This window comes from Artemia sp. Qi Xiang Cuo, chromosome 11 (assembly GCF_049724085.1).
Source record: "Artemia sp. Qi Xiang Cuo chromosome 11, ASM4972408v1, whole genome shotgun sequence".
Lineage (NCBI taxonomy): Eukaryota > Metazoa > Arthropoda > Branchiopoda > Anostraca > Artemiidae > Artemia > Artemia sp. Qi Xiang Cuo.
In genome coordinates this window covers 6,789,248-6,816,314 of record NC_142804.1, presented here as the reverse complement: position 1 = coordinate 6,816,314, position 27,067 = coordinate 6,789,248, and the positions used below count along the sequence as shown (strand labels likewise).

General features: G+C 33.0%; 1 protein-coding gene across 1 annotated transcript in view; it reads right to left on the bottom strand.

Moving 5' to 3' along the window:
- Positions 1-217: 217 nt before the first annotated feature.
- The window catches only part of Sc2 (trans-2,3-enoyl-CoA reductase Sc2), a 42,731-nt gene continuing 15,881 nt past the window's right edge, over positions 218-27,067 (bottom strand). The window contains exons 3-7 of the mRNA XM_089097465.1: positions 26,350-26,520; positions 17,468-17,607; positions 13,270-13,486; positions 7,017-7,209; positions 218-1,316 (exon numbers count right to left, since the gene is read on the bottom strand). Coding sequence (XP_088953591.1) covers positions 1,189-1,316; positions 7,017-7,209; positions 13,270-13,486; positions 17,468-17,607; positions 26,350-26,520 — 849 coding nt within the window. The 3' untranslated portion in view covers positions 218-1,188. The remainder of the gene's footprint in view (positions 1,317-7,016; positions 7,210-13,269; positions 13,487-17,467; positions 17,608-26,349; positions 26,521-27,067) is intronic.

Below are 27,067 nucleotides of genomic sequence, written 5' to 3'. Positions count from 1 at the left end.
CCGTGTTTTTAGGTGCCGGTAAGTCATAGATTATTTTAGAGAAAACGAAATCTATTTGTGTAATTTATATGATGATTTGTTTTTTTTTTCAATAAATATATTCTTGCAAAAAAACAACAACAAAACAACAATGTCCTTTGAGAATTGACATGATTGCTCTTAAAGACCTTGACTAAATCACGTTCAGTCACTTAATTTTAAGATAATGCAAAAAATGTTGACTACAACCAGAAAAATAACTAAAAATTTATTAACTCGAACTGAAAAAAAAACATGCACCAAGTTAAATAACACTATGAAGAATATATTATGGCATTTTTCAGTTAAATATTACACCAAAGCAAGACACATAATGAACATTTATTATTTTGAAACTTCGATTGAGAGTTTGGCAATGCCTCCTCCCTGTATTTGCTACTTCCTTGAGGTATCAAATTAGCACGGGACTGTATACTTGAGGACCCTTGATTGAGCCTACATTTCTGTGATTGTATTTTTCAGTTGTGGCCTATCAGTAAGTTCAACGCCATTTGATTTATTATAATCATATTTTCTGGTGAATTAAGCATCAATCTACGTAGAAATAAGTCTGTTTTGTAAAAAACTTCATCAACTGATAAAACAGAACACGTTCACAAAGAAAAATACTAACACAAATGTAACTGATTTGCTTTAATTTAATAAATTTTGAAAAACAAAACAAAATTCCAATGATTAGATTAATTGGACAAAAAATAACAATAAATTTTGGCCTAGAGAAATCCCTTACATAAATTATGTCTAAGAAATATGTAAAGTATGGTATAAATCCTGACAAGAATTAGATTCCACTTTCAAAGCCTGATTTTGCGCTTTCTAATGGGGAAAAATTTACGTTCCCATTAGTTTTCGTTTTGGATCAAAATTGAAGAATTCGTTTTTTGGACAGGAAAAAATATGTTTTGAAATAAACCGGCTTCATTTCTTGTTTCATGTTTTTTTTTACTTTTCTTGTCAGATTTTATGGAAAGATATTTATCGAAAGTATTATGGAAAAATATTTGTGGAAAAAAGTATTATTGAAAAATATTTAGGAAGTCTTAAACTTGGGTTATGGTAAACGCCATGATATGTTCTTCAAAAAATAAAAAAAGCCCAACAACCAGAGGCAGTTAAAAGAACAGAAAATCTAATGTTAGAGTATTTCACTTAAAGCACAAAAGGGACAATTGACCTTCTATTTCTTGGGTAATCTTTGAATTCTTTTTTATAGTTTCGGTGCTTGCCAAGGGCCCAAACTGTCATCTGGTAGAAGCCGGCCAATGTGAACAATAAAGCTGGAAACATAAATATTTGTTAACTTATAAGCATCATTTTTAAAAGTAAAAAAAAAATACACCACAAATTAAATTGTCACCGTTAACATTAATTTTTTTCTTAAAGGAAAAGTAGGCAAATAATTCCACAAAACTTCCACAAAAATCTGTACCTTAAACACATCTCTACCTTAATTATCGTAGGGCAGGGGGGAGGGGGGCAGGGTCAATCATAAACATCAAATATGTATATTAAACCTTTACGGTCAATCGTAAAACATCAAATCTAATAGAACAGCCAATGAGAAATGATAATCATTATTGGTTCTTAGGTCATTTTCCCGTATTAAATTGTCACCAAGCTCTAGGGTAAGGTTGAATCTGTATCTTAGTTCTGCACTGGGAGTGACCTATGCAAGGAGATGACTAATGTATCAACAAATGAAATGACATCATTTTTTATACAATCCTAAAAAGGGCTTATCCCAGATTTGCCTCTCAATTACTCGGACTATCTGTCTTGGATTTTTCTACAATTAGCCATGTCTTGATACCTATTGCAAAATACTTGATTTTAATTCAATGATTTAAAAAATTAAAACAAGAAGTTATGCCTTTTAGACGAAGCTACACAGTTTATCCAATAGGAAAGGTAACTGGTAAGAAGCTAATTGCATGAATAGTATTAACTTTATTTTTATCGATTTATTATTTTTAAGAGGCTATTTTATTATTATTTTAAGAGGCTATTTTTATTTATTATTTTGAGAGGCTATTTTTATTTATTATTTTGAGAGGCTATTTTTATTTATTATATTGAGAGGCTATTTTTTATTTATTATTTTACGAGGCTATTTTTATTTATTATTTTGAGAGGCTGTTTTTATTATTATTTTAAGAGGCTATTTTTATTTATTATTTTGAGAGGCTATTTTTATTTATTATTTTGAGAGGCTATTTTTATTTATTATTTTGAGAGGCTATTTTTATATATTATTTTACGAGGCTATTTTTATTTATTATTTTGAGAGGCTATTTTTATTTATTATTTTTAAGAGGCTATTTTTATTATTATTTTAAGAGGCTATTTTTATTTATTATTTTAAGAGGCTATTTTTATTTATTATTTTGAGAGGCTATTTTTATTTATTATTTTGAGAGGCTATTTTTATTTATTATTTTAAGAGGCTATTTTTATTATTATTTTAAGAGGCTATTTTTATTTATTATTTTGAGAGGCTATTTTTAATAGCCTCTCAGGGAGTCAATGCAAACACAGAGGCAGTTCTAAGGACACAATCTTTATGTACACCGGTTTGATATGCATAATCAGCCAAAGTGTAACTACTGTAATTGGAATTAAAATGTAATATTAACATGTGTGCTAGGACTGTTTTTAGGGTCTTTAAAGAGGCCGGGTATTTTTAAAAATTGTCTATTTAGTCAAAAAATATCCTTTGAAATCCTTATATAATGAATGCTGAGACTACTACCATTAATCTACAACAATAATTCTTATTTTTTATTTTATTCTTATTTTTATTTCTTAGATTTACTTCTTATTTTATTGAGAATTAAAATAAATAAGGAAGTTTAACATCATTAAAGGAAATCAAATTCTGAAGATTCAACCAGCTTGACTATTTTTTTTTATCATCTATCTTGCGTGGGTTCCAGCTAATAGAACATTACCATTTTTTCAACTGAAAGTAAGGAGCAACATTAAAACTTAAAATGAAAGTCGAGGTCGGGTATTTAAAACTAAAACGCGATCGGGTATATTTAAAGTTTGTTTATTTAGTCAAAAACATCCTTTGAAATCCTTATATAATGAATGCTGAGCTAAGGATACACAATGACAAATTTGGTTTACTAAGGACTTGACAAAACTGGCTTCCAAATTATTTTTTTTACACTGAAAGGTTTTAATTACACCTAAGGTCAGCTAGCGAATATCTTAAAAATTAATACACAATCTCCCTATTAAGTGTTCTAGTCTGAAGTCCTGCAATTTAAAGCCAAACTTTTGAGGCCGAAAGATTTATGAAAACACTAATGTAATTTTTGAAGCCAAAGTATCAAAAAACCGACGTAAATAAGTTCTAGTAACACCCTTGTTATTACATGATGCTTGACAAAAAAACGAGAAAAGGTAAAAGCTATAATAACAAACAAAACAAACAACAATAAGAAAACGATGCTGAATTCCACTGGCTGAAGATTACCCCTGTTTTCTCATTTCTCGTTGGTTTTTATTATTTATTTTTTATATTTTTTTGTCAAACATACCAAACCTTTGGGAAAACCAACATGAAACTACTATTATCGTTCTAACTCTTCTTTTCTTTGGACGGAATGCCTTTTGTAGAGACACGTTCATTAAATGATTCAGTTTTAAACTGAATCATTTAATCATTTAAACTGAATCATGTCGGTATTTTTTCTTTATTGCTACAACGTCCTTTAGTGCTAAGAATTAATTAATTGAAACTTTGACAATTAGCGCAAAACCCTTAAAAAGCTTGATTTCACTTAAAGCTCGAACTCCACAAAATCATTAAAACATCAGATCTGACCTTAAGTTTAGGGCATTGTGATATAAGCTTCTATTCAGCACTAGTTCAAAATTATTCATATGCCAGTTTGAATGAGTGTTCAGTCAAACAGGGGTTGAGTTAAATGAGGGTTGCGTTGCACGGGGTTTAGTTGAATGATGTTTGGCATATATTGTCTTTAAAGTTCTTTTGCGCCTTCTAATGAAAACAAACACTATTAGTTTCACGCCTAATCCAAACCTAAGCTAAATACTGTATTTAGAGGTACCTAAAATGTATAACAAATTAAATTTTTTTATCAAACTAAAAAAAAATAAATGATTTCAACTGTAAAATACACTTTAAGGGTATTCACGTTTCCCTAGCACTATTTATCAGTGTGCTACCTTCAACTAGTCTAGTCTATGGATTAGTGACACCTCTTCACTACCAAAGAACTTGCGTAGGTCCTTCGGGAGATGCGATCCCATACGGGGCCATCACGATGAACTCGGCACAGATAGTTGAAAGTTGAGCCTCTTCCCAACTTTTTACCCATATGATCTAGGCAAAAAAAAAAAAAAAAAAAAAAAACACATGGAAAACACATTGCCCTCCTCTAAGACAAAGCTATTGCATTCACTAAGATACTTGGTTTCGCGCCTTTCTATTATTTTATGGTTAAGTTTCTACCATTCAGATTTCTATTATCTTACTACTAATACGTGAAAAAAACAAAGCAACCGTTGATAGTTGAGAGAATTCGAAGTAGTAGATGGAGGTATTGGGGCTGTATGGACGATAGCGGGGTCCCTCATGATGTTCAGTGTTGGGTTCTCCCCGGCTTTCGAAGGCGTGTACGGCATAAAGTGTAGCTTGGTCGATGTCTGGAGAGGGAGACATCTTTGCTTCAACTGTGGCCGCAAATTCTCGGAAGGCCGTCGCGGAGAGGCATCGTTGTCGCCGTATGCGCCAACCGACATGAAAGGATCTAAGTCTAAGTAAGTAAATTCTGCTGATTAAGTCCTACATTGGTGACTAAATGGTACAATGCTAATTAAATAGTCAGCTAAAATAAGGAATGATAAAAAGAAGTACAAAATAAAAAAACATCTAGTAATCCGTTAAACGTTTCATCTATAAGTATCAGTTCTAACATTCTGATACAGCAGTTTTCAAAGCTCGAGAACTGATGTAAAGATAGAAAGTATCACAACATTATCCAACAAAGGCATTCAACACTTCTTAATGAAAGCTCAGTTCTGTCAGAATAAGTTTAATTGCAACACCTGCTACATAACGTTTTCATTCACACATTTTTTTTTTTCGCAGCGAATCACACACATATCAACGATTTTGCAAATGAGGAGTTGCGGAGGGGAGGTTTTGGGAATGAAAATATATTTTAAAAAACGATTTCCCATAGTTTAATTTATTCAACCCGTAAAATGTTGGGAGGGATGCCCACGAATCTGTCTAGCTAAACAAAAATGAAAACTTCTGCTAGGTCTCAGCCTGGACCCACACTGGACCCGACCAAAGTTTCTGTTGATGTTAAGATCTGCTTTAAAAAGAAGCTTCAAAAACCCTGCTTTTAAAATGTTCCTGTAAAATTGCAAAAATTTGAGATAAAGACGTGAAATTACTGAAATTGTTCATTAAAAAATGAAGGTCAGGTTTTTTTCCCCCCATAGCCCTCAGGACAAGGATCGTACGTTTTGCCCTTGGGGCATATGAGGTTTTTATAGAAAGTTGTGTCGGAGAAGCTTTAGAAAGGGCTCATTATATTGGAAATTGAGAAGACTGGTGCCTTTTTTATTAGTAGAAAGTGATCAAAGGACGAATGGATCGAATGGACGAAAGGATCAAAGGACGAACCTCACAACTTATCCTTGAATAAATCTTTATTATCAAGATAAAAATCATAAAAGAGCATTCCCAAATGCCAAACATCAAATCATAGATGTTTTAAGATACTTTCGCAAATAATTTCAAACTACGTTGTAGAGACTCCACTTATATTCTATCTAGCTGTTTTTAGTTGAGTTTGCTCAGAAAAAGAGCAAAAAAGCATGACTTTGTACTCAAATACCCATGAACTCATCCATTGCATAATATTTGTTTTTATAAAAGTTGCGTAATAAAAGTTGGTTGATTTACAGTCTGTCTCAGGTAAATATTGCAATAAAATGATCCATTGGACCTATTTTCTTGTCTTTTCATTTCTAAAAATATAATCACGGAAGACCCCTACTTGAGGCTTAATACTATACTCGCCATATAAAGTTTATTGTCCAAAAAGTTATTGTTATTAAAAAAGTTATAGCTTTTTGTACAAAAAAGTAACGATGTTATTTGGAAACAGCATAAAATAAGGAATTTAATGGTACTATCTTTGTTTCATGGTAAGAAATATTTGCTTTATTTAAAAAATGAACGTTTACTTACCATGTTTCCTGCTAAGAAAGATTTGCTTTATATTAAAAAATTAACCTTTATTTACCATGTTTCCTGCTAAGAAAAATTTGCTTTATATTAAAAAATGAACCTTTATTTACCATGGTTCTTGGCAAAAAAGATTTGTTTTATATTAAAAAAAAATGAAGGTCAAAGAAGGTCGGTTGATTTACAGTTTGTCTCCGGTTTTAAGATTTTTGAATTTCAAATTGGATTTAATTAGCTCTCAAGTTCCCACCAAAAAAAACAAACAAATAAATGGAAATAAATTGTTTAGTTTTTGTTAAATTTGGATATATTGGCGGATGAAATGAGTTGTTTGGAAGGATTGTTGCAATCAGGAGCTGGGCAAGTGCAGTTTTTTTCTCTCTTTTTGAAATTTTACTACTATGTCTATGGGGGTACTTTAAGCAAGCGAAAGCTTAAGGAGGGTTGATTGTTCCGTTGTGTTGCTTTTTTTTGTGTTTTCTTTGTGTTTTTTTTTGTTTTCTTGAATAAGCCCGTTACTACATTAAACTCAAAATTGATCCTTCTTTTACTTAAATTCTTTTTCCATTCTGCGACTTTAATTTTAATACGGAATCTATGAATTTTAATAAAAACTTTTTCTTTATATGATCAATTATTTGAAGTTTATATTGCTTTTGTCGGTAAATACTGACAATATTTATGTTTTTGTATCAATTCCAATTTTAGATTTTCTCAGCAGATTCAAATTTGTAGAGCATACCTGGCAGACATTGGGTCATAATGCTAAAAGCGATCCAAGATCCAGCTTCATACGTATAATTAGGGCAAGATACGACATTGAAAAGAGTTGTGAAAGGGTTTCCAGTGGGTTTGGGAATTCGTCTCTCTTTGGTTCCAGCCGGTCGGAGATTCCTCAGCAGCCAATGAATGCTAAAGTTACCTGTTTCGCAAAACTAAAACAGAAAATTTCATTAGATTATTTTCCCGCATATAAAGCATCTACCATAAGTGGGCATATACACAAAAATATACACGAAAACGCAAAAGAAAGAAACAATACTGGACAAATTTGTAAACGTGTATAATTCAACGGGATTCCCCACCATTCTCCATAAAAACGTCCTAACGCAATGAGAAATAACGCAAAAAACGCAATAAACGTCTCTCGATGAAGTCATCAAAATATCTACGAGCAGCAGCATATGCCTTTGAAAAAATTTGTCTCTTAAAATTTGCCAATCTTCTGGAATCTACTCAAAAATTGGTACAGGCCATCCCCCTCTTCCCTGCAGAAGGGGATTTCAGGTACCAGAAATTCCAAAAGCAAATTTCAAGACTTAGAAATTATTGTTCAGTTAAAAGTGAACAACACTCCTGTATTTCTTTTCATTGAGTGTTTTTTAGCATCTCAAAACGAGCAGAAATTAACATCCCTATACCTTCCCAAGGCCAGAATATAATTTGCACTTTACTGAAAAAATTTAAATGTTTTTACTTTAATAAATCAAATAATCTGGAAGATGCAGCTAGACGGCATAATAGTAAAATATTGTACTGGCACGTTAACAAATTGAGAGGGAGTAGTCAATCCGGACTTGTCCCAGTTAAAGATAGGAATGGGGTCGCAATTAGCGATAAGGAAAACACTAAAGCGAGAAGGGCCGGACATTTTGAGAACTTGCTTAACCGAGATAGAGTTGCAGGAAAAAATATAGAAGAAAATGAAAAAGTTTGTGATACCTTGGATGTGAAGGAAGATTTGTTTTGTGAGGAGGAATTAGCAACAGTACTAAAAGGATTAAAGAATAATAAGGCTCCAGATGCTGATAGGGTGGTAAATGAGTTTCTTAAATATGGTGGCTCTGAGGTTAGAAATAAGTTATTGAAGATTATGAATATGATTATTGAAAAATGGGAAGTACCCAACGATTTTAGGAAAACCTTAATTAAGCCACTTAATAAGAAAGGTGATAAAAGTGAGTGTGGTAATTATCGAGGCATTAGTCTGGTCCCTGTAGGTAGCAAGTTACTTAGTAATATGATAATTTTTAGACAGAAAGATGCCGCAGACATAGTTTTAAGAGAAGAGCAGTACGGTTTTACCGTTTTAAAAAAGGTAGAGGATGTATCGATCAAATTTTCACTTTCAGGTTAATAAATGAAAAGTGCCTTAGTTTTCAAACACTTTTGGTCCTCAGTTTCATAGATTATGAGCAAGCATTCGATTCTGTTGATAGAAGAGCTTTAGAGAAGGTTTTATCCTTGTATGGTATACCAGACAAATACATTAAAGTGATTAGTGCTATGTACGAGAATAACACTGCTGCGGTTAAGCTAGGAAATGAGGTTAGCAGCTGGTTTTGCATTAAATCAGGAGTTAAGCAGGGTTGTGTTCTATCTCCCTTTGTATGGATTATTTTGATGGACTTTGTTTTAAGGAGCACAGGAAAGGTAATGGGAGACCACGGAATCACATGGGGAGGAAAAAGTCTCCTGGACTTGGATTATGCTGATGATTTGAACATCCTAGATGAAAGTGTGAGCAAAATGAATGAAGTTTAAGAGGTTTTGCGAGTTCAGGGTGCTAGAATTGGTTTGAAAATTAATTTTAAGAAGACTAAGTCACTAAGGCTAGGAATAAGGGAAGATGAAAAGGTTACGTTGGGTAATGAAAAGATTGATCAGGTGGGCAGCTCCACTTACCTTGGTAGTATTATTAGTAAAGATGGTGGGAGCAGTGAAGATGTTAAAAATAGAATAGCCAAGGCTCAGGGTGTTTTTTCACAGTTAAGAAAAGTTTGGAAGAATAGGGAGATCAGTCTGACTACCAATATAAAAATATTAGAAGCTACGGTGATGACAAGAGTCAAATAAGACTTTGAAGCATAGGCACTTTGAAAAGCGGATGAAGATTTGCTAGACGTTTTCCAGAGAAATTGCTTAAGGACGGTTATGGGTACCCGGCTGACTGACAGTATTTCAAATAATAGGCTAAACCAAAAATGTGATTCAATACCGCTCTCTAGGGCTGTAATGAAAGAAAGCTTGAGGTGGTTAGGACACGTTGTGCGGATGAAGGATGACAGATTGCCGAAGATTGTTCTTTTCGGCCAACCATCTAGGGCTAAACAGAAACCAGGTCGTCCCCATCTGGGCTGGGAGGAAGTCATAAAGAAAGATTTAAAGGAATTAGAACTTCGTGGGCGGGAGTAAAAAGGGAGGCTTTGAATATATTGGGGTGGAGGAGGAGCGTGCTTAACTGTGTTGGCCTCAGGTGGCTTGGTGCTGCGGTTAATTGTTAGTAGTAGTAGTGACTTTTAGACCTTTATATTGGCTTTTAAGGTTGCCCTATTGCCAAAAAAAAAACCTAACTGCCCTAAGAACAAAATGACTTCTTTTGCAATAAAACTTTCCTTTTTATATATACTAAAAAAATTATAATAAAATAATAAATTTACATATATATATACTTTCCTTTTTTGAACAAAGAAATATTGCCGTTAGAGTGACTTTTAGACCTTTATATTGGCTTTTAAGGTTGCCCTATTGCCAAAAAAAAAAACCTAATTGCCCTAAGAACAAAATGACTTCTTTTGCAATAAAACTTTCCTTTTTATATATAGTAAAAAAATTATAATAAAATAATAAATTTACATATATATATATATATATATACTTTCCTTTTTTGAACAAAGAAATATTGCCGTTAGAGTGACTTTTAGACCTTTATATTGGCTTTTAAGGTTGCCCTATTGCCAAAAAAAAAACCTAATTGTCCTAAGAACAAAATGACTTCTTTTGCAATAAAACTTTCCTTTTTATATATACTAAAAAAAATTATAATAAAATAATAAATTTACATATATATATATATACTTTCCTTTTTTGAACAAAGAAATATTGCCGTTAGAGTGACTTTTAGACCTTTATATAGGCTTTTAAGGTTGCCCTATGGCCAAAAAAAAAAACCTAACTGCCCTAAGAACAAAATGACTTCTTTTGCAACAAAACTTTCCTTTTTATATATACTAAAAAAAATTATAATAAAATAATAAATTTACATATATATATACTTTCCTTTTTTGAATAAAGAAATATTGCCTTTAGAGTGACTTTTAGACCTTTATATTGGCTTTTAAGGTTGCCCTATTGCCAAAAAAAACCTAATTGCCCTAAGAACAAAATGACTTCTTTTGCAATAAAAATTTCCTTTTTGTATATACTAAAAAAAATTATAATAAAATAATAAATTTACATATATATATATATTTTCCTTTTTTGAACAAAGAAATATTGCCTTTACAGTGACTTTTAGACCTTTATATTGGCTTTTAAGGTTACCCTATTGCCAAAAAAAAAAACCTAACTGTCCTAAGAACAAAATGACTTCTATTGCAATAAAACTTTCCTTTTTATATATACTAAAAAAAATTATAATAAAATAATAAATTTACATATATATATACTTTCCTTTTTTGAACAAAGAAATATTGCCGTTAGTGACTTTTAGACCTTTATATTGGCTTTTAAGGTTGCCCTATTGCCAAAAAAAAAACCTAATTGCCCTAAGAACAAAATGACTTCTTTTGCAATAAAACTTTCCTTTTTATATATACAAAAAAAAAATAATAAAATAATAAATTTACATATATATATACTTTCCTTTTTGAACAAAGAAATAATGCCTTTAGAGTGACTTTTAGACCTTTATATTGGCTTTTAAGGTTGCCCTATTGCCAAAAAAAAACCTAACTGCCCTAAGAACAAAATGACTTCTTTTGCAATAAAACTTTCGTTTTTATATATACTAAAAAAAATTATAATAAAATAATAAATTTAAATATATATATAATTTCCTTTTTGAACAAAGAAATATTGCCTTTAGAGTGACTTTTAGACCTTTATATTGGCTTTTAAGGTTGCCCTATTGCCAAAAAAAACCCTAACTGCCCTAAGAACAAAATGACTTCTTTTGCAATAAAACTTTCCTTTTTATATATACTAAAAAAATTATAATAAAATAATAAATTTACATACATATATACTTTCCTTTTTGAACAAAGAAATATTGCCTTTTGAGTGACTTTTAGACCTTTATATTGGCTTTTAAGGTTGCCCTATTGCCAAAAAAAAACCTAACTGCCCTAAGAACAAAATGACTTCTTTTGCAATAAAACTTTCCTTTTTGTATATACTAAAAAAAATTATAATAAAATAATAAATTTACATATATATATATACTTTCCTTTTTTGAACAAAGAAATATTGCCTTTAGAGTGACTTTTAGACCTTTATATTGGCTTTTAAGGTTGCCCTATTGCCAAAAAAAAACCTAACTGCCCTAAGAACAAAATGACTTCTTTTGCAATAAAACTTTCCTTTTTGTATATACTAAAAAAATTATAATAAAATAATTAGTTTACATATATATATACTTTCCTTTTTTGAACAAAGAAATATTGCCTTTACAGTGACTTTTAGACCTTTATATTGGCTTTTAAGGTTGCACTATTGCCAAAAAAAAACCTAATTGCCCTAACAACAAAATGACTTCTTTTGCAACAACACTTTCCTTTTTATATATACTAAAAAAATTATAGTAAAATAATAAATTTACATATATATATATATATACTTTCCTTTTTTGAACAAAGAAATATTGCCTTTAGAGTGACATTTAGACCTTTATATTGGCTTTTAAGGTTGCCCCATTGCCAAAAAAAACTAACTGCCCTAAGAACAAAATGACTTCTTTTGCAATAAAACTTTCCTTTTTATATATACTAAAAAAAATTATAATAAAATAATAAATTTACATATATATATACTTTCCTTTTTTGAACAAAGAAATATTGCCTTTAGAGTGACTTTTAGACCTTTATATTGGCTTTTAAGGTTGCCCTATTGCCAAAAAAAAACCTAATTGCCCTAAGAAAAACTTTCCTTTTTATATATACTAAAAAAAATTATTATAAAATAATAAATTTACATATATATATACTTTCCTTTTTTTGAACAAAGAAATATTGCCTTTATAGTGACTTTTAGACCTTTATATTGGCTTTTAAGGTTGCCCTATTGCCAAAAAAAAAAAAAACCTAACTGCCCTAAGAACAAAATGATTTCTTTTGCAATAAAACTTTCCTTTTTATATATACTAAAAAAAATATAATAAAATAATAAATTTACATATATATATACTTTCCTTTTTTGAACAAAGAAATATTGCCTTTAGAGTGACGTTTAGACCTTTATATTGGCTTTTAAGGTTGCCCTATTGCCAAAAAAAAAACAAAAAAAAACTAATTGCCCTAATAAAAAAATGACTACTTTTGCAATAAAACTTTACTTTTTATATATAGCTTTTGGTTTTTCTAAATAAAAACACATTTGGTATAGAAAGCCTGCAAGACTTTGAGCATCCAAACAGGATCGCAATAGCATATTCAAAAGAGAATCAACACTTGATTTTTTTTCTTTTTAATTGAAATAAAAAATAATCATTTTCTAAGTTAAAACCAGGGTCATGTTTTTGACAACTTTTTGACAAGGTTTTTGACAACTAGAACCAGAGGGTGGACTCAGATTAGCTTGTATTGAGCAATAATTATGACTTTTATGGCCCTTTCCGACAGACTCATATAAAAGCAAAGGAAAGTTGTGGCGGAACAAAATATGGCAAAATCGATTTGTTTTCTGATTCTTGCAATTGAAGGCATACAATGCATAGTGATTCCTACCCATATCCTACGATTGAAAAAAACACTGCAAAATTTGTTTGTTTTCTCAGCAGCAGACACGAGATTTAACAAATTATATGAATAAATTGTAAAAATTATAAGAATTTATAATTATCTATAGGGTTTACATAAGTTATATAAAATCATTGATGTTTGTCCCTTGCAACGAACTTCAGTTGCCTTTCCTCTCAGTATCTTATTCTCTTTGGGTCACAGGTTGAGATTAACTACTTTATTTCTTAACCAGCACAAAAGATAGATAAAAGTACTTACAAGCCAAAATGCAAGAGAAGCATACACTTGCTTCTCACAGGGAGCAGTATATAAAGGGTGGTTTATGTGGTATGCAACATAAAGTGCAAAGATCCAGTAGTATGCACAGTTGCGATAAAGGTGTCGTAACGGCATAGTGGCGTGAGAGAACCTATGAACAAAGAGCGTCTCCAGGATCCGCTTCAAGTAGTGAGCCGACCAGCAAACAGCAGCAATACTGTAAAATAATGAGCAATAATGATTCAAGAGCTAGATTGTTTAAGCAGAGCTACTCTGGAGTCGACTGAATTAGTGCTGAAATATTTGATACTGACGAAACCAGACGTAGTGCTAAGACTGGTTTCAAGATGGTGTCTAATAACAGGAAAATTCAACATCTTCCCTGAAAGACGCTGAAAAAACCATAATTTTTTTTTATCATATTAGACGTTTTCGTTTGGCCCTAGCAGGATGGCCGAAACGATCTTTGACAGTTCGGCCAACCACCTAGGTCTAAACGAAAATTAGGTTGTCCTTTTCCAGGGTAGGAGGACGTCATAAAGAAAGATGTAACGGAAAGGGGACCTTTGTGGGAGAGCTTAAAAAGGGCTCCCTTAGATAGATTAGGAGGGTGGATGAGCGTTCGTAGCTGCGTTGGTCTCAGGTGGCTTGGTGCTGCGGTGAGTTGTTAGTAGTAGTAGCAGTAGTTTGACAGTCTATCGTCCTTCGTCCATGAAACGTGTCCTAGCCACCTCAACATTTCTCTCATTATAGCCTTAGAAAGCGGAATTGAACCACATTTTTCGTACAGCAAACTGTTCGAAATACGGTCAGTCAGATGGGTATCCAAAGCAATCCGTAGACAATGCGTCTGGAAAACATATAACAAATCCTCCCCCGTCTTCCAAAGCACCCACATTTCAGAACCATGCGTGTCAACAGTGTAGGTTCCAATATTCTAATCTCGGTTCACAGACTTATCTTCCTATTCTTCCAAACCTTTTCAACAGTGAAAAAAAAAAAAAAAACACTCTCGGCCTTGGCTATTCTATTCTCACATCTTCACCACACCCACTGTATTTTTGCTAATAAAACTACTTAGGCAAGAGAAACTATCCACTTGATCGATCTTCTCGTTAGCAACACCACCTCTTCACCTTCATTTATTGCTATTCTAAGCAGCTCAATCTTCTAAACATTAATTTCCAGACATATTCTTACATCCCGAGCCCTCAAAAACCTCCAAAAAATCATTCATTTTGCGAACATTTTCATCCAGGGCGCTGAAATCATCAGCATAATTTAAGCCTAAGTTTTGCTTTCCGAGTTGATTCCTTACTCTCCGCTAGTCTTTACCGTGATCCTTAGGAAAATGTACATCAAAATGATCCACATAAGCGGGGATACAACGCAACCGTGTTTAACTCCTATTTCAACACAGAACATGCTACGAACCTCATTTTCTACCTTAACAGCAGCAATGCTTTTCTCATACACATAACGAATCACTTTAATGTATTTAACTCTTATACCATACAAGGACAAGACCTCCACTCTTCTATCAACTGAATCAAGCTCTTGTTTATAATCTATAAAACTGAAGATTAAAGGAGTCCGATGACTCACACCCTTATAAATTTTTAATCTATGAGTGAAAATTTGGTCGACGTGTCCTCTCTTCTTCCTAAGGCCACACTGTTCTTTTCTTAAAATTTCATCTAAATCATATCCAAGTCTAAGAAGTTTCATCATGCTAAGTAATTTGCTTCCTATAGAAACCAAGCTAATGCCTCTATAGTTACTACAGTCACCCTAACACCTTTTTTTTTATAAAGGGTTTTAATTAAAGTTTTCCTAAAATCAATGGGTGCTTACCTCTTTTCAAAAATCGTATTCACAATCTCCAGTAGGTTATATCTAACTTCACAATCACCATATTTCAAACACTCATTTATCACATTATCAGCATCAGAGACTCTGAGGCCTCTATCACAAGAGGCCTTATTATTTTCTAGTCCTTTTAGTACTGCCTCTAATTCTTCCTCGCAAAATAAATCTTCCTTCACTTCCAAATTATCACAAACTTTTTCATTCTTTTCAAAATATTCACAAGGTAAAAACTCGTCATGGTGTTGAGTCACCTAACATAAACATCTACTTGTAAACATATTTGAAGCCTCATATTTGAAACTTCCCTCCATATTTGAAGCCTCTTTTAAGGTCTCGTCCCATGAAAACAAGAAATATTCAACACAAGTTTTTATTGTACCACATTTCCCCTTTGCCTGTTTCTTTATTTGGGGTATCCCAGGGATGAAATTCATCCTTAGGAAATGCCCAGGCCACTTAGGTTATTCTTTCTTGAATCAACTACGAAGTTGAGTACTGACTTAAACTGAACCACTTTATTCAAAAAGACTAGCGTTTGGCGCTTCACCACTCAAATTTTTGTCCGAAGTCATCTTTTAAATACTGTCTGAAAATCATCTGGTAGACATCATTTCCACGAAACCTAACCAACAAAACTCTACCCTTGCTACACTGAGCCAGGTATACTCAACCCATTCAAAATTCACATATAAAAATTCAATCCAGACAGAGACACAAAACTCGACCCAATAAAGCACCATCAAAGCCAGTTCAACCCGATCAAATTCAATCTGGCAAAATTCAATTTATCTAAAATCGAACCCAGAAAAATCAGCTACTCAACCCACAAATATAATTTTCCATCACTTTAGACACTTAGCCCTCACCAATATAAAAATCAGCCAGACGAAATTAGAAAACCAGCCATTCAACCCAAAAGTACAACATTCTAGAACTCAATATTTGTAAGCAACTTAACAGTTTACTCTGGTCAATTCTTAATCATACCAGCACGCAAAGAAAGACAGGGTAAATAATCCTCTCTCTTCCGAAGATTCATATGAAATGCCTGATCCTCCAGGAAAACCTGAAAATTACAGCCTAAAAATACGTATTATCTTACGTTCACCATCTCTCTTGGAACAATCTTCCAAGAATCGGTCCTATGGAGTTCAGAAGATAAAGTACTTGATCTAAAATTAGCCGGAGTCATATACCTAGTTGCACCTTATTGTTTTCAAGAGTGTGGAAAGTCAGTCTCAAAGGAGTAAAACTTTACTTATTTTTAGAGGAAAGGACAGATTGGACGCTCAGTCGTATAGCCTCAGGTTTATCCGGAGCCAAGCTTCATTGCCATCTACATATTGAAGAAACACTTTAAAAAAAATACTAATAGAAGGGCGAATATTTTGACTTCACATTCGAAAGCCTTTATGAGAAAAAAACAAAAAAAACAAAAAAACAAGGTATGGTAACACATACCATAAAGTTGTTTCCCTTATTCTTTCTGTCCACCTTACCTTCATTCTTCTGAACCCTCGCCAGCGTAAATTTTGGATAATAACAAGATAAACATACTGAAAAATAGACCCATTTATACCCTTAAATAAACAGATTTTAAAAATACTAATATACAAAAAAGGACGCACCACCAAAATTTCCTAGGGGGGAGCAATATTCTTTCAAAATTATGTTTTTTAACATGATATTACCATATACTTTTCGAATATTACAATAGTGTGTACTATTTGCAAGTTTTTGGTCTTCCAGGACAGGATGCAAACTACTGGTATACCCCCACCCTCCCGCAGACCCAAGAGGACACACTTAATACCATATAGGGAAATAAGAAAATAAGGAAAATAAGAACAATCAGATCATCTTATCACATGGATCAACATGTAAGTACACAGAGAACGATCCGTTCAAGATCCATCTGAGTGCCCCCTTTCCCCATTAAAAAGACGATAAAATTCATATTAGTAGGTCTTAAAACCCTTTCTTCTTGCTTGTACACATATATATGATCCCCAAACCATCTAGAGGCCTGTGGTGGGAGCATCTACATAATAAGACAAAACAAAATAGTTGAAATTAGAATATATAAGCTGGACAAACCTTAAGAGTATTAAATCAAAATTCACCTAAAAAAAAACTACTTAATCTTGGAAAAAAAGGAGGAGCAGGGTGAAAATTAAAATATAGGAGGAGCAGGGTGAAAATTAAAATATAGGAGGAGCAGGGTGAAAATTAAAATATAGGAGGAGCAGGGTGAAATATATATTATAATATATTCACTAAGGCTAGCTTAGTGAAAAAAAAATACATGTAGGATTATAAAAAAGCTTACTCTACAACAATTGGTTTCTCAGTTTCCTTTGCATCTCCATATAAAAGCCATGGTCTTGTGTACACCCATAAATAGACAAAAAGAGGTCCAGCATATTCTGCCAAAAAAACTGTTTTCCATGCAACTTGCGGCCCAAGGTCCTAAAGCAACAGAAAAAGTACTTGATGTACATAATAATAACGATTCTCTATTTATTTTCCAAGGCTTTGTCCCTTTAGCAATTTTAGTTCAGAAACTGGATCGCTTTTGATAATTTTTATTTAACAAATGTAATTCCATAAGACCGAATGTTATTAAAAAAAAAAAAAAAAAAAAAAAAAAAAAAAAAAAAAAAAAAAAAAACGCTTTTGAAACATCGTAAAAGAATATGTTTACTCCATTGCACTCCCAAGACGGTACTTGAGGTGGGTTTTTTAAGGCCAAACGAGAATACTAAATAAACAAACAAAGCGAATGTTTCGAGAGGGCAACCGCCTCTCTTCTTCAGCGCGAAATGAAATAATATATTTAAGGGAAGTGCCAAAAAAAAAAGAAACAACAAAAACAAACACCAAAAATCAATGTGAAAAGAACCAAAAAACCAATGAAAAAACCTAAAAATTAAACGGTGAATAAAATTCAATAGAAGCCAAAAATTATAAGAATTAAAACCAAATACTTAACAACCCTTAAAGCGAGTCAATCGCCAAAATCCGCGAATTGCACAAAATCCAAAAAATTCTGAACTGCCATCGACGGATACTAGTGAGTTGTTCGCTACCCGCGATTTGCACAAAACCCAAAAAACTATGAACTGCCATCACCGGATACTATCGAGTTGTTCGCTAGTATCCGTCGAAGGTAGTTCTAGTTTTTTGGATGCTGTGCAAATCACAGAGATTGGCGAATGAATCGCTTTATGGTTGTTAGGTATTTGGTTTTAGTTCTTATAATATTCGGCTTTTATTGAACTTTATTGATCTTTTAATTTTGTTTTTTTCATTGAATTTTCGGTTCTTTTCACATTGAATTTTCGGTTCTTTTCACATTGACTTTCCGCGTTTGTTTTTGTTATTTTTTTTTCTTTGGCACTTTCCTTCAACAGATTATTTCGTTTCGCTCTGAAGAAGAGAGGCGGTTGTCCTATCGAAATAATCGCTTTGTTTTTGTTTATTCAGTATTCTCGTTGATCCTTAAAAACCCCATTTTTGATCCTTTTCTTTTCTTGTATTATGGCAGACCAATGTAAGTATAAGAAATCATCTTCTAATAGGCGGATAATAATACTTCACATGCAGGATAAGGGGAATATCCTCTATTAAAAATGTTGGTATACATTGTCCCTTTTCAAGTTTTCAACTGGCTCCGAATGATAAAAAAACCTTCTGGCGCAAGGGCTTGGAGACATGTACGCATATGCCTACGTGTAGGGAGGGCAGCATCTCAAAACTGCACCAAAATAATTTCTAAGAAAAAGAAAATTAACATATAACACTTAAAACATCCAAAAGCCCGATGAAAGTATACTTGTATCGTACTGGGGTAGAAAGCTCCTTCCTTTGGGGGTTTAATTGAGCCTTTTAGGCATAACAAATTCGGAGATTGGTGTACCTTTGGTAGGACGGACGGGGAGATCTGACACAGGCGGCACACTTATAGCCGCCTATAAAACGTTTTACATCCCTGTTTTTTCAATAGCGAGGATTTGAGCATACAGAAACAAGAATAGTACATCTACAATTAATGAAACTTTTCAATTGTTTCCTCATTAAATGTTTTGCAACAGTCAAAGCGTCTAGTAGATATTTCGTTTCTATTATCATTAATAATACCGCTGATACTACTACTAACAACTCATTGCAGTAGTAATAACCTGCTGGGAATAGCAGACCTACGGACGTTCTCTTTTTAACCAAATCTACTCAAAGCTATACTTTTTCCCCTCCTTGCAAAAAAAAAAAAATGTATGAAAGAATAGGAAGATCAGTCTGCAAGCCAAGAAACGCAGTGGTGTTCACTTATGATATGATTTGCAACACTATCTTATGACTTTAAGAAATCTCTCATTTCCATAAATAACTGAAGAGTAGAGAACCTCCCTAAAAAAAAACAACATCTTATTCCCTTTAAATCCTTTCTTACAACCTCTTTCTACCCCATCCGGGGACGAAACACTTTTTGTTTTACCTCCAATGGACGGAGAAAAAGCAGAGTCTTTGATAATCTATCATCCGCAAAACGTAGTCTAGCCATAAGAACCTTTCTATTATCAAAGCACTAGAAACTGCGATCGAACTATTAATCGCCCAGCTTATTATTTGACGTACTATCAGTCAAAACACTACTTAAAGCCACCCTAAGGCAATTCCTGGGAAATATTTAACATATCCTTCTCGGCCTTTCGAAGGGCCCACATTTCATAGCTATACATGACGACTGTCATTACCATAGCTTCCGATATTTTAATTTTACCAACTAGACCCTGTGCATCCCCCTTCTTTACTAATAATACTGCACAGGCAAGTGAAGCTATCAACTTGATCGTTTTTTCATTACCTAACATCATCTTTTCACAATAGCTTATTCCAGTCTAAGCAACATAATAATAATATTAATAATTTATTTATTACCCACTATAAAAAAGAAGCGGAGTACATCAAGAAAAAAAAAAAAAAAAGCAAAAAAAAAGCAAACTCAAACACTTAACAATTATTTAAATAAAACGACGTAAATTATGGTGCGCAGTAAGACATGCAGATAACGACAGCTTTCCCGCAAGCACAGTCACTTTTTCCCGTAAATCAGGGAGGCCGAATCGCGATATTAGATGCCGGTTCAGGAACCACGGAGTCTCCTTAACTTTAATTTTCAAATCTCTTCTAGAACCTGATCTCAAGAAACTACCAAAACTCATTCACTTAGCTAAGATTTTCAACTAGGACACAAATCATCTGTATAACCTAAGCCTTGGCAAGTTTTATCTATCCACAGATACCATGTTCTACCAAAGCCTTCGAGTATTTTTAGGACAAAGTTCATTAAAAAGATCCAGTTAACCTGGGATACGGTGTAATTAGGTCATTGTAAATGACGCGTCAAACCATGTCTAATATCAAAAACAATTTCAGTGAATTATTACACAATCCACAAGAAGTGACAGTACCGCTGTTTGCTGATGACACGTCGCTTGTTTGTCCTGCAAGAACTGAGAAGGGATTACTTGAATTAAGTAAATAATCGTTAGACAAAGTTTCAACTTGAATGCGCGTAAACAAACTACAAGTTCACCCGGCTAAGACCATGGTCTTTGGTATATCGAAAGAACTGATCAGCGACTTACGGATAGATCAACTCAGCACTCTAGTTCAATTAATAATACACTTAAAAGCGAAAAAAAAACAGAAAATTTTGACACTGCCATTGCAGAGCACATTTTTGAAAAACCAGACCATACTATTTTGTTTAATCAAGCTAGCCTAATTTTACATGACAAAGGTATTGTCCAGCACTACAGAGAAGCTGTTGAAATTTATAAATAGCAACATTTAGGTCTAGCTTTGAACAGAGATTCTGGTGACTTAAGAATTAGCGAGTCATATTTCGGTTGTCTCAAAAGAGAAGCTTTAATAGTCCCAGATATAAACCTTGTAACACTTTCCCAATCACTTAATCAGACACGTCAACAACCCCTTAAGTCGCAAAGAGTGTCTGCGAGGAATGCAATTATTAAAATCAGGAGTCAGATGACATAGCTTTCAAACTCATTCAATGCTGTTTCGTTTTGGTTTGAGTGAATGAATGTTTGTCTTTTATTTCTCAGTTATTTCGCTAGTATGCGTCGATGGCAATTAAATTTTGAATTTCTTTGCAAATCGCAGATATTGCTGAATGAATCACTTCTATTGTTGTTATGTATTTGGTTTTAATTCTTAAAACTTTTTGGCTTCTACTGATTTTTATTCATCTTTTAATTTTTCTGCGTTTTATTTGTTGGTTTGCGGCACTCGCATTGATTATATTTTTTCGTTTTGCGCTGAAGAAGAGAGGCGTTTGTCCCCCTCGAAATATTCGCTTTGTTGTGTTTTTTCAGTATTTTCATTTGGCGTTTAAAAACCCCATTTTTGCTCGTTTTTCTTTCTTTAAATTATGTCAGGCCAATGTGGTTTAAGAAATTTAAGGAAAAATGTATCCTATTAATGATTCCTAAGCTATTATTCGCCATTTTCCTTTTTCTCCTTCTTCTTTTGTGGTTTGAGGTGTGTGAAAAAGTATAGTGGATTATTTGGATAGTTTTTTTTTTCATTCTTTTTTTTTTTGGCCGTTACGGTGACTCCAGTAGCAACTCAGCAAGGAATTATGTATTTTTTTTATACATACATATATACATACATATATATATATATATATATATATATATATATATATATATATATATATATATATATATATATATATATATATATAATTTGTGCTTATGACTAGTACTAACATTTCTCTTTTTTCTATTCCTGGCACGCCCCTAAGACAACTTGCCTTTGCAAGTTCATGGGTAGGCTAGAAGATTTAACTGAAGGACTTTGTTTTTCCTGTATTATTATTATATATATGTAGGCATTCTATTAAGTTCTATTTCTATTAATAAACAAACTAGGACAAAACCCTACTTAACTTTTGATTCTACACCGAACCAACTACTAGCCTCTCTTCTTACATTAACCGCAGCATTATTACTCTTGTGGATATTACTATTCACTTTAAGATACTTAACAGGTATGCCGTACAAGGATGAGACCTTCACCTCAGGCTTTCTATCCGCTGAATCAAATGCCTGTTAATAATCTTTAAACCAGAGGACTAAAGGGATACGATGAATCACATACTTCTCAATAATTAATTTAGGAAATTTAGCGACTTATCCCCCCCCCTTACTAAAACAATGTTCTTCTTAAGAACTTTTTCTAATCTATAAAAAAAATTACTTGACAATGCAATAAAAATAAATATGATTATACTAATTTGCTTCGTATAGAAATCAAGCTAAAGTAATTACTAAACTCACTCTTATCACCTTTCGTTGAAAGGAATTTTATAAGTGAGAATCTTACAGAGTTTTACTAAAATCATAAGTAGGTAATCCCTTTTTCAAAAATTATTTTCATAAACTTCAAGAATTTATCACAAACCTCGTAGCCATCATATTCCAACACAATTCACCATTATTTTTTTCGCCTTTATTTTTTCCAATCCTGTTATTATTTTCTCTAACTCTCCTTGAAAAATAATTTTTCTTTCACTTCGAAACTATCGAGCATTTTTTCAATTTTTCTAAAGAAATTACCAAAAAAGTGAGAATCTTACCCAGTTTTACTAAAATAATAAGTAGGTAATCCCCCTTTAAAAAAAATTATATACATAATCTTCACGAACTTATCTGAAACCTCACAGCCACCATATTTCAAAATATAATTTAAAACGCTATAAGAGACTTTATTTTTTTCCAATTCTTTTTATTATTTTCTCTAACTCTCCTCGAAAAATAATTCTTCTTTCACTTCCAAATTATCGAGCATGCTACTGCAATACAGACTGTGCAACATTTTCAGATGATAAAACAAAACAGTTGATGTGAACTAGGCTTAAGAAATATAGGTTGATAATATAGAAATATAGGCTAGTTGAGGTTGAGTCTACTAGGCTTAAGAAATATTTAGAAAACTTCAACGTCTATTCAAATACAAAGCATATATTTCCACAATTATAAAAACACATGGCCATTAATGTGCGTTTTCCTGCTTTATTCACCATGATGGTGCAAAATTTCCATATTTCATTCATCAGAAGATTTTCAGGTGCCTTCCCGAATTCAATAATCGCCAGTGATATTTCCTTTATTGGTACATACCTAACTGTCTTCTGCTAGTAGAAGATGCAGAATGAGGTGATAAGCAAAGTTTTCTCTACACCTCTTTGAAAAGTAGCCTGGAGGATGAGAACCATGTATTCATCTTTCAAAAATGATTGTCAAGAGAGAGTGTCAACATATTCGTTGGACATGGCCAAACCACTGAAATATCTGGAACTAAACTTACAGACTACCTGTTTGATTTTGCTTTATAGGAAAAGGTTCTAGATTATAGACTGAACATGAATAGGTAAAACCCGCAATTAGGCAGAGACATTTACTTTCAAAGGCTAAAAGTCTATGCGTGATTTCCTCATTCAGCGTACAAGTTTCATATGCGTAGGTACCGATTAGGAAGTTGGTGTCGAAAACCTATTTTAAGTCGCGAGAACAGTTTTATTGTCAACAGTCGTCATGAGTCAATCCAACCATCTTGGTTATTCCCATTGCAATTCCAGTGGACTTTTAAAGTAAGGCAAAGCTCTTTTGAATAACCAATTACTCCATGCCTATCTACCTTAGTTTTGCCCTAGGATGAATGATGGACTATCAATCAACAAGTGAAATGACATCGTTTTTATACAATTCTGAAAAAAGGTTATGCCGGCTTTGCCTCCCACTAAGACTATCTGTCTTGGCTTTACACCAATTCGCCATGGCTCTTAAGTCTTTCATCATTCCTAAAAGTTGATTTTAATTCAAAAATCAACCTGTTTTAAGTCAAAAGTACTTACTTCGCCATATGAACAAAAAGGTTTTGAAACTGAAGGTTCTGAAGCCAAAGCAACTTTATAAATTTATTTTTTTCATGGTTATTGTCACTGGTAATCAAACTCCCTAGGCAGAGAAAACCATCCCCTCACTGGGCGCTCTCTCCATTTAATTTCAAGTTTGGTTTATTTGTGTCCTTAGGTTTCCACGTGGCATGCATGGTCATTGTTAAGGATATATTTATGACCGCCACAAAAGAGCTGGTGACTCTGAAAATATCATTAGCTTTAGTTTGGAGTTCTTAAGGCGCTTAAGCTATTTTAACAAGATCACCAGTGGGGGTGCTACCATTTCGACTAGCCGTCACAAGCACTAAACGTTATAATATCTAACCGTTATAACCACTAACCGTCATAACATCGAGAAAAAAATTTATAAATTTATATAATAGTATTAAGCAAATAATAGTTTAGAAACAAATTTTGGCTATATATTTGCACGTTAGGGGGGTGGGGGTAAAGCAGGGCATATATTAAATACGTAACCTAACCTAACCTAGGTACCTTTTCCCCCCTAAACCCCAAAAAACTAAAATCTTAAGGTTTTAAATGTTATGACAGTTAGTGGTTCTGACAATTTTTTTTGTCGATGTTATGACGGATTTTTCGATGTCCCGACGTTACTGGTCCTGACGGTTAGATGTTATGACGCCTTCCCTCACCAGTGTAGACAACCTTATATGTCACAATACCACCTACCACCTAGATGTGGAAGAGGTTGAAGAGTTCTAGGATACGAGAAATCCCTTCAAAATTCGCAAAGGATGTTTGGAATCTGGTGCTGAGACCTTCACTAGCCATAATACAACTACTAAAATTAATCTAAATCTGAACGTTAATAAAATAAAAAGCAGCCCAACAGCAGTTTTCAGATCAGTTGATATTCCATTTATTATATTCAAGATACGTCGTTTTGACAACCTGGATGCATGAAGTGTCACTTGATTTAGTTCAACATCCACTCAACATTCCCTGGCAGTCTCAGCTTAATACTCTTACCCTTCCCGACACCCAGGATTCAACATGTCCCCTTTTCCATAATGAAACCAATATGTAAACACTGAACAAATTGTTTATTTTGCAACCCTTGCCACAGGGGGCTGTGAGGGGCCATGTCATCCTCTTCAGACTTTTTTTTTTACAAAACAGCTTGATCGAATGTGGTTTGGTTTTAGGATGGAGGGGGGGGGTTAACGAAAAAGAAGTGCAGAACTTATCACTCCAATTTACTTTTAAGCTTTAAAAATGGACTCAGATCTTTCGATTTTCCACGATTTTCTGCGATTGCTCTTAGATGGTGGCACAGTAGGATTATTCGCTACCCGGGCATTCGGAACTTGAAGTTCACTTTCAACTGCAACAACCCACTACAGGGCCCAAAATTTGGTTTCCGTGATTAAACTACGCAAAAGATTATGAGACTGTTCTATAATAATCTAAACAAGAAGTAAAAGAAGTTAATTTTGAATAAAAAGAATCAAAGCAGAAGACAATATAAACTAAACATTCAGTTCACAAAAGTCATACTAACCATTGATTAACAACGATTGATTGGCGGACGGCGTCGGGTCTTCACCATTTTATATATTTGTGTTTATGTATAGATATGGGTATGCTATGAACTTGCTGCCGCAGTATTTTAATGGTTTGTTTTATAGCCGACGGAATATATATAAACACAATTATTATACTCAACCTATAGTGTCCACCAGGTCCACGTTTTCTTTTACTGAGAAGGGTATAAAATTATCGAATGATTTGAAAAATGATACGAAGAAGATAGCAAATTTTAGTGATTATACAGGAAAACTGAAAGAAAAATTATTAAGTAAGCATGCATTTTAGTTTTGTTTGTTTTGGAGGAGATTTGATTCGATTTAAGTAAGTTGTAACTATATTTGCTGGTTCGTGCGTGTGACCACAGAGCATGGTTACTGTATGTAGTTGCTGCTTCCGTAGTATTATTATTATTTTCTATATTTTTTTTCTATTTTTTCTCTTTTTCTTCTTTTTTTTCTCTCTTTCTCGTACTAGTGAATTTCAACGATGTTATATATATATATATATATGTTTTTTTTTTTACCTGATTCATCCCACGTCAATCGTTTGGTTTTGGGTGAATCATATTGATTTTTGTATCTAAATTGTTGTTAAAAATAAATAAATATATCAATATCAAAACAGTGTTTTGAAATAACGGAAATCTAAACACAAATTGAACCCCTTATCACCTTCAAAAACAGTTGGCTGCCGTTTTTTATGTCAATTTGCTCCAGAGTAACTTTATCCTCTAAGCCCTTTGAGCGCGGTTCTAGTCTCAATTCTTGTCTTTCTGGCTGGAGATGACCTTTCCTCTGTCGAATTTCATTTTTTAGTTCCCCAATTGTCATTGCAGGATCAGCCTTAAATAAAATAAACAAAACATATTAATTTTTATATAAATAACAAGTAAAAAAAAAAGGTTTGCTAGCTCTTTACCACTACGTGGATTTAACGTCACTTCTTCTACAATCTTTACCAGCTATGCTCAGCACCAGAGGCATTCATTCCTTGGGTGACATCAGATAAAGTCGGTTTTTCCGATTTTTTCAGGTTTCTGAGAACACCCAAGTTATCCTCTGGATGCTAGACTATTTCGTATAAATTCTCATTTTCTTGGTTTAATAAAAAAAAAAAAAAACCTTCTTCAAAAAAGTAAAGACGAGAGACAATGAAAAAACATAGCTGTTCTGTAATTGTTGCCGATTAACTAATAGTCACCGATTAAGTTTCAAAACATTTGAATTAAATTTTATACTTTAGAGCAAAGACAAATAGATAAACTCTTCTATTCTCAAGGTTTTTGTAAAAAAAAACTGTTGATAACATTGTTCTTCTATTAGAGCATTCGTTCTTGAAGTAATGGCAGAAAAAGTCAATTTTAGCAAAGAATGAGGAGTGAAGGACCGG